Here is a 9364-nt window from a genome sequence, read left to right as displayed (position 1 = left end):
ATCATGTTCAGTGTCTAACATGGTAATGTACGGGAGGTTTGCCTAGGGTTGGAGAGTGATGTCGTGTGAATGGAGCTTGCAAAACTGAAGCATAATTGAGCGTATAGACGGTACATAGAAACATAGAAAATATGTGCAGGAGTAGGCCATTCGGCCCTTCGAGCCTGCACCGCCATTCAATATGATCATGGCTGATCATCCAGCTCAGTATCCTGTACCTGCCTTCTCTCCATACCCCCTGATCCCTTTAGCCACAAGGGCCACATCTAACTCCCTCTTAAATATAGCCAATGAACTGGCCTCAACTACCTTCTGTGGCAGAGAATTCCACAGATTCACCACTCTCTGTGTGAAACAAAAACCTTCTCATCTCGGTCCTAACAGACTTCCTCCTTATCCTTAAACTGTGACCCCTTGTTCTGGACTTCCCCAACATCGGGAACAATCTTCCTGCATCTAGCCTGTCCAACCCCTTAAGAATTTTATAAGTTTCTATAAGAACATAGAACAGTACAGGAACAGGCCCTTCGGCCCACAGTGTCTGTGTTGAATTACACCAATCTCCTCTGCCTGTACATGAAGCAGCTGGACAACAAGACCAGGGGACTTGTTTGCCCTGAGCACTACAAGATTAATACCGGTGCAGTGATCTGACCTCGCTCGCTCGCTCCGTGTGTGTGTGTGTGTGTGTGTGTGTTGGGCTGTAAACATTCCCCGGTTATTTCGGGCTGTCTGCACCGCTTTGCCTCTCGGCTTGTTGGCCGCTGGTTGCATTCAGTCCTTCAGCAGCCGGTGGAGAGTTGGCCGGGCTGGGATCTGGTCGCCTGCTGCAGCGGGGACCGTGCGAGCCCGTGCAATGTTGCTGCGGTTCGGGGTGGTGGCGACACTGGAAGACCGCGATGTCCAGCTGCTCGTGTGCGGGTCGAGGCCGGAGCTGGGGCACTGGGGCCCGGAGAGAGCTGTGCCGATGGTCGCTGCGAGCAGCGCGGTGAACGAGCCTTCCTTCTGGACAGGCGAGGTGCTGCTGCAGGAGCACAGCACCGACACTTTCTGGTTCAAGTTTGCCAAGCGGATCCGTGGCCAGTTTGTCTGGGAAGGTAGAGGACGCCGTTATTGACTGTCACTGTGACAGGCATTGCTCGCTGGGCACTGGCACTGGGCACTGGCACTTGGCACTGGCACTGGGCACTGGCACTGGGCACTGGGCACTGGCACTGGGCACTGGCACTGGGCACTGGGCACTGGGCACTGGCACTGGGCACTGGCACTGGCACTGGGCACTGGCACTGGGCACTGGGCACTGGCACTGGGCACTGGCACTGGGCCCTGAATGTGCCGGGTCACTGAATGTGCCAGATCACTGAATGTGCCAGATCATTGAATGTGCCAGATCATTGAATGTGCCAGATCACTGAATGTGCCAGATCACTGAATGTGCCAGATCATTGAATGTGCCAGATCACTGAATGTGCCAGATCATTGAATGTGCCAGATCATTGAATGTGCCAGATCACTGAATGTGCCTGGGCACTGAATGTGCCAGATCATTGAATGTGCCAGATCATTGAATGTGCCAGGTCACTGAATGTGCCCGGGTCACTGAATGTGCCCGGGTCACTGAATGTGCCGGATCACTGAATGTGCCCGGGTCATTGAATGTGCCAGGTCACTGAATGTGCCAGGTCACTGAATGTGCCGGATCACTGAATGTGCCTGGGCACTGAATGTGACCGGGCACTTTCACTGGACACTGGCTGTCACTGGGCACTAACTGTCACTGGACACTATCGCTGACACTCTGAGCACTGAAACTCATTGAGCACTTGTACTGTGACTGGACAATGTCACTGGGCACCGACTTTCACCGGGCACTGTCACTGGGTATTGACTCACTGTCACTGACATTCATTGAGCACTGGGACTGTCATTGGGCAATGTCACTGAGAACTAACTTGCTCTGAACACTACTAGCCATTGACTGGTTCTGGGCACTGACTCATTATCAGTGGACATCAACTAATTCTGGGCACAGACTGTCATTGCAAGTTGGCCACTCACGAGTACTCATTGGCACTGGGTAATGGATCAAGCCATTTCTGGGAAAAGTCACTGAGCAACTTCTTACAGTGACTGGTCCTTGATAGACTGAAGACACTGTAATGGGACTGTGACCTGGGCACAGCTTGTCACTGTCCATTTGCACTTGATATAGGTTGGCACTGGCCACTATAGCTGGACATTAGCTGTTACTGGACACTGGGTTTGGGTCTGTAACTGGGCATAGACTGTCACTGACCATGGACAATTATTGGGCACTGATGGGCGGTTGCTTTGGGAATGGACAGTACCACTGCTCGCTGATTAACACTGGTCACTATCTGGCAATGGGCACTCTAACAAAGCACCGAATATTTCTTGACCCTGTCAATTAGCACGCACTGACATTGGGCACATTATCATACACAAGTTGGAAGGGAGGGTTCAGGTGAGAGAAAGTGCAGAAATTTGTATGGCAGAGTGTAACAGTATGAGTTAAGATGAGATGAGTGTATCAGGAAGGGACAGGATAACAAAATGATGCAGCAGCAAATGTGGGCAAAGTGCTGAAACCGTGTAGAAAGTCAAAATTAAAATCTAATGTTTTGAACATACAAATATTTGTAACAAGCTAGATGAACTGATAGCACAATGAAAACAGGTTTCATCTAATAGTCATTACAGTGCATGGTTGCTAGGTGACCAAGGCTGGCAGCTGATTATTCCAGGGTACTTTATGTTCTTCATGTTTCAAAAAGATGGAAATTGAATGCTGATTAGTATTATGTATATGGTTGTTGCCATAGACATAGTGGGCCAAAGGGCCTGGATTTATTCAGTATGACTATGGGCAGAACTGAAGAGATTAGTTTAATTTAGTTTAGACTGGTTTAGAGATACAGCGTGGAAACAGGCCCTTCAGTCCACCGAGTCCATGCAGACCATTATCACCCCACACACTGGCTCTATCCTACACACAAGGAACAATTTACAGAAGCCAATTAACCTGCAAGTCTTTGGAATGTGGGAGGAATCCGGGTACCCGGAGAAAACCCACGTGGTCACAAGGAGAACGTACAAACTCCTTACAGACAGCACCCATAGTCAAGATCGAACCCGGATCTCTGGCACTGTAAAGAAGCAACTCTACCGCTGCCCCACTCTAATAATAAAATATGATATCAGGACAGTAATGGAAATGATCTTCACTAACAAACAAACTGCTGGAGGAACATTAGCTAAGGGTTTTGTCCTGATCTCCCAACCTACCTCACCTCTACCCTCATGCTTTTTCTTTTTTCAATCTGCACTTTCTCTCTAGCTGTTGCACTGTAACACACTTTTCAAGGCACTCAGGTTATTTTTTCCCTTTGCACTACCTGCTGTACACATGTCTGGCTTGATTACACTTGCGTATGGTATGATTTGACTGGATGGCACGCAAAACAAAAATGTTCACCTTATTTTGGTGTACATGACAATAGTAATAAACCAAACCAACTCGCAGGATGAGCGATATCAGTGGTGGGAAAGGAACTAAGTGTAGCGAGGGAAGATAGCCAGTATACAAAGGAGAGGTGGAGTAGTGAAGACAGGGGCCATAGGTGATTGGTGGACCGAAGAGGGTGAAGGATAGCAGGCAGATGTGTGGCCGAGCAGAGGCAGGTGGGTGATAAGGTGAAGACTGAAAAAAACAAAAAAAAAGGAAGATGGAGCCAGGTGGGGAGGGGATGGGAGGGCAGGGTGGAGAGGGAGACAGCTAAGAGTGGTGATAAGTGGGAACACAAAGGCAACCAGCACTAGGTTCTGATAAGTAAGGAAGGTGCTAATGGGAACCATAAGGGGACAGGTGAAGAGCAGATGGGACCAGAATCAGATGGGTAGGGAGAGGGATCTGGTGGGTCTTCAGATGATCAATAAATTCAGTTTGAATGGAAATAGAGAATAACAAGGAACAGGGAATATTGATGAGAGGAATCTAAAGTCCTCGTAATAGTTTGTTCAACAATATTGCAACCACCTGTTGATAAATAATGAGGACTTGTAATAATAGTAATGCAATAATCAGGAGTTTATATAGATTGAACTAAAAAGTGATAGAGATGATCCTGAGGATAAGGTTATGGAACGCATTCAAGACAGTTTGCTAGAATATATAGTATGTCCACCCAGAGAACAGGCTATTTTGGATCTTGCCTTGCGTAATGATGCAGGGTTATTTGTAATTTTGAAGTAAAAGGTTATCTGGGGGAAGAGTGAACATAAAACAATATAATTCTGAAACGTAACCCATTCCTTCTTTCCATAGATGCTGCCCGTCCCGCTGAGTCACTCCAGCATTTTGTGTCTACCTTCGATTTAAACCAGCATCTGCAGTTCTTTCCTACTAATGCTATTAACTGTTTGGGAATAACATAGAACATAGAACAGTGCAGCACATGAACAGGCCCTTCGGCCCACAATGTCCGCATCAAACATGATGACAAGTTAAAGTGATGTCCTCTGTTTGCAAGTGATCCATATCCCTCCATTCCCTGCATATCCATGTGCCTATCTAAAAGCCTCTTAAACATCACTGTCGTATCTGCCACTACCATCACTCCAGCAGTGCGTTTCAGCCACCCACCACTCTTTGTGGAAAAAAAACTTGCCGCGCACATCTCCTTTAAACTTTGTCTCTCTCAACTTATAGCGATGCCCTCTAGTCTTTGACATTTCTACTCTGGGAAACGGGTTCTGACTGTCTACCCTGTCTGTGCCTTTCATAATTTTATATACTTCTATCAGATCTCCGCCTCAACCTCCAACATTACAGACAATACAAGTTTGCCCAACTGACAATTTTAAATCCAAAACTGGACCCTTAAACTTAAATAAAGGCAATTATGTAGATATAGTTAAAGTAGTTTAAACAACCTGATGGTAGATAGCAGTGGCAGATGTTTAAAAGTTATTTCATAATTCCTAATGGTAATTTAGGCCTGATAATTGGGCGAACTTTAGAAACCAGTAAAGGATTACTAAAGTATTGGTAAAGAGGGAGAAAATGTAAAACGTCCTCAAGATAGCAGAGCTATCGGATTATTTTAATCTTCGTATTAGTGTCAAAGAAGGACGCGAGAGTCGGAGTCAGGACTTGAGGGCGTGAGCTACAGGGTGAGGTTGGGCAGGCTTTTCCATGGAGCGCAGGAGGTCGAGTGATGATTTTTTTGAGGTATATAAAATCATGAGGGAATAACTTTTTCCAGGGTAAGTGAACCAAGAACTAGGGGGCAGTGGTTTAAAATGAGAGGGGAAAAATTTCATAAGAACCTGAGGGGCATGTTTTCATTCAGAGGGTGAATGGAACGAGCTGCCAGGTGAAGCGGTTGAGGCAAGTACAATAATAACACCAAAAAGACATTTGGACAGGTGCATGGATTGAAAAGGTTTCTAGGGATGTGGGCCAAACATGAGCAAATGGGATTAGCTTGGATGGGGCATCTTGGTCAGCATGGTTTTGGGCCAAAGGGTCTATTTCCGTGCCATTTGAATCCGTGACAATTTATTGCTGGAAGCATTCAGCAGGTCAAGAAGTCTCTCAAGTGAGAAGAAACAAGTAATGGGAGTCCCATCTGTCATAGTAATTCCTCTCCTGTCTCTGTAGATGTTGATTGACCACAAGGTAGACACAAAATGCTGGTGTAACTCAGCGGGACAGGCAGCATCTCTGGGGAGAAGGAATGAGTGACATTTCGGGTCGAGACCCTTCTTCAGACTGATGTCAGGGGAGTGGGCGGGACAGAGATAGAATGTAGTCGGAGACAGTAAGACTGGTGGGAGAACCGGGAAGAGGGAGGGGATGGAGAGAGAGGGAAAGTAAGGGCTATGTGAAGTTAGAGAAGTCAAATTTCATACCGATGGGGTGTAAGCTATCCAAGCGAAATATGAGGTGCTGTTCCTCCAATTTGCGCTGGGCCTCACTCTGACAATGGAGGAGGCCCAGGACAGAAAGGTCAGATTGGGAATGAGAGGGGGAGTTAAAGTGCTGAGCAACCAGGAGATCAGATAGGTTAAGGCGTACGGAGCGGAGTTCAGTGGAACGATCGCCGAGCCTGCACTTGTTTCCGGCATTTTGTTCGATCTTTACTGGTTTTAGCTATGCTTTTATGCTGTAATATGGTTTTAATGCTACCAGTTTTGTTTCAGATGTACTTAACCTTTGTGGATTTAGTGATCCAAACTGGCAATAATGTGCAATAATTACAACAATATCCAGCACAACACATCTTATCAATGCTGGCTCTTCAAAGGAGCTGGCCCCAAACAGTCCCGCGTCCCAATTTTTCCCCGTGAGCCTGCAAATTACTTATTTTCAAACACGAATGGCCATTAGTCATCCTCTGGATCTTTGAGCCCTGGAAACAAATTGAATAATCCATTTCAAATGATTGTTTGGGTATTTACTACTTTGTGGTTCCCATGTAACTTGAGCATTTTGTTGCGATAGCAGGCCAGGAAACAGTCGGCCACTGTACCCATTCTCGTCAATGTGTCAACATTATACACGTGGCAATTTGGCAGGTCTGGTGATAACCGCAGTGCAAGGTCAGCATCTCAAGGGTTGCGAGGAGAGTTCTGTATTAAATCTGATTAACTAGACCCATGATTACAAAAGTGAGGCATTTATTAACTGTCGTAAGAAAGCAGAGGGACTTGAAGACTTGCATGGATGTGGCACCTTTTACAACCAATGGACGTCCCATAGCAATTTATAGCGCTTTTCATTTTTAAAGTTCCAATTTTCTGCCTCACATCTGAAATGCAGTGTTTCACTTGATAATGACCTGATAGTCCGGTAGAATGATTGGCCAGAAAACTGGGGACCATTCATGCCTGGTTTTCTAATTAATTATGTCCTGTGTGTGATCTCCTACAGCCAGCAGACAGGGCCTCCCCAGAAAACTGAGCTGATTGCTGAAAATGCTGCCAATCTCTTTTTGTCCATGTTAGGAAACGGGCCGCTACATGATCGGTGCTGCGAATACGATGACAGCAACTTAGTGGATGATGTTTATTGTATCCCTGTCGGACATTATATTGAGGACAGTGGGTGTACTAATGAGATGAAGCACACCACCGATTTCTACTTTCACATTGCTGATCACCAAGCCATGCACTACTCCAGGTAAAGCCGTTGGGATGCCTGACTTTTAACACTGTCCAACACTGCTGCTAATTTTCAAAGGTTGCTGAAGGTTGGCACAGGAACACGTCTTCAGCTCGGTGCATTTGTGATGACCTTCAAGCACCTATGTACATTAATGCCATGTTTTTCTTTGCATCTCATCAACACCCTCCCCCTCTAATTCTCCTGCCACAGCTTTACCAGGGGCAATTCAGTTAACTTATCAACCTGCACATCTTTGGACTTAAGAGGAAACGAGGGCACCCAGGGACACCCAAATGGTCACAGGAAGAACTTGCAAACTCCACACAGAGAGCACCAAGGTCAAAATCAAACCTTGGTCTCTGGATTTGTGAGGCAACAGCATTAATAGCCCTGCCATTGTGCAGATTTAGAGAGGAATCTATAAAAGTGGATACAACTACAATTTAAAAAAGACATTTGGGCAGATATATTGATAAGAAGGGTTTAGAGGGGTGTGGGTCAAATGCAGGCAAGTAGAACCTTCCCAATATGCTAATTTGGTCAGCATAGACAAGGTGGGCCAAAGAGGCTGTTTCCGTGCTGAATAGTTTAATATGGTATATATTCACAGCATACAAACATGCCTTTCTTTTCAATTGGTCCAACTACAACGAATGTAAATTTTAACCATTATATCTTTTAAGTTCCCATGTGCGTTTATTCTTGTTCTACTTTGATGCATCACTGCCATGCACCGCATCTGCTTAGTGTGAAAGTGAGTTCTTTATCTGGGAAAAGAGTTTTCTGCTGAATTGCCAAATGCTCGTTTATCGAGTCTGAAGACAACAATATTTTGATACTAATTTTTGTCAATCAACTTTCAGCTTTTACTAGTTGCCAATTCCCTCTGGAAGTCTGAAGATGATATAGGTGTGTATAATGTCGAATAGATGTGATTTTGAAAGGAATTTCAGAGCAAGTTATTGGGAGTTACAAGTTGTTTTAGGCTGAAGTGAGACTGAATCACAGGATTCCCTTATTACAGCCATGTGTATCTCGGCTATGCAAGGCACAAGACTACGTTTTGCAAGTTAAATATTACACTAGGATACCTCTGCAAAGTCAAATCTGAGCTAGGAATGTATGAACTGACATTGCCAGCTATTCATTAATCTCTCATTGAACAGTTGATATTTTCCACGAGTTACATTCCACCATTCAAACATTGACCAGTTTATTTCTCCCCTCTGTTTAATTTACCTTACCCATTTAGAACATAGAACAGGACAGCACAGGAACAGGCCCCTTAGCGCACCATGTCCATGCTGAATATGATGCCATGTTAAACTAATCTCCACTGTCTGCACATGATTCAAATCCTTGCATTTCCACATACCCATCCAAAAGACTCTTAAAAACCACTATCACATTTGCCTTCACCACCACCTGTGGCATCAGTCTCCAGCCATCTACCATTCTGATTTGTTTATGAATATTACCTGTTTAAATCTTGTTTCCCCTCCATGTAACCTGTGATTTTATAACTAATATACTTTGCAACCTTTTCTAAGCAATTATTTTGTTATTGATTTTCATTCTCTATTGCAGACGCCAAAACTAGTTATTGTCTGCTCATTGTTAGTTCACATCCATGTTGCTGCTCATTAACCGGAACAAAACCAACTAGTTTTTCCTTACTTGTTATTTCATTATCGTATTGAATGAGAAACAAGGGCGTTAACATACTACAAAAAACTTGTGCTTTCTCAATGCACAGATTTTTGTTATTTTCTTGTGGATAAATAGTCATCCGCAATCATAGCTTGTCAATCCACAAACTGGTACTTCAAATGGTCAGAGTTTTCAGTACACAGAGTGAAATTCCATTGGGGTGCAGGTTAACGGTATACCATCTGCCTAACGTGGTGCCTCAGGTCCATCCTCAGAACTGCAGCAGCAATCACACTAGTGTGCCATCTTCCAATGTACCTTAGAGTATTGCCTCGCTCATGAGGTTTAGAGATAGGGAGAAAGTGTTTTGATAAGTGGGATTAGATGGTGAACGTGATAGATCGATGCATTTTCTTTTTCTCAGGGTTGGGGAATGAAGAACTAGAGGGCAGAGGATTAAGGTAAGAGGGGAAACATTTAATAGGAACCCAGGAGAAAACTTTTTTTATACAGAGTGATGTACAT

At 44.9% G+C, this 9364-nt stretch overlaps 1 protein-coding gene across 1 annotated transcript in view; it reads left to right on the top strand.

Moving 5' to 3' along the window:
- Window positions 1–667: 667 nt before the first annotated feature.
- The window catches only part of epm2a (EPM2A glucan phosphatase, laforin), an 18244-nt gene continuing 9547 nt past the window's right edge, over window positions 668–9364 (top strand). The window contains exons 1-2 of the mRNA XM_078399062.1: window positions 668–1097; window positions 7030–7204. Coding sequence (XP_078255188.1) covers window positions 857–1097; window positions 7030–7204 — 416 coding nt within the window. The 5' untranslated portion in view covers window positions 668–856. The remainder of the gene's footprint in view (window positions 1098–7029; window positions 7205–9364) is intronic.

Source organism: Rhinoraja longicauda, chromosome 5 (assembly GCF_053455715.1).
Source record: "Rhinoraja longicauda isolate Sanriku21f chromosome 5, sRhiLon1.1, whole genome shotgun sequence".
NCBI classification, from domain to species: Eukaryota; Metazoa; Chordata; class Chondrichthyes; order Rajiformes; family Arhynchobatidae; genus Rhinoraja; species Rhinoraja longicauda.
Note: the sequence above shows the minus strand (reverse complement) of the source record. Positions and strands in the feature narration are given on the sequence as shown.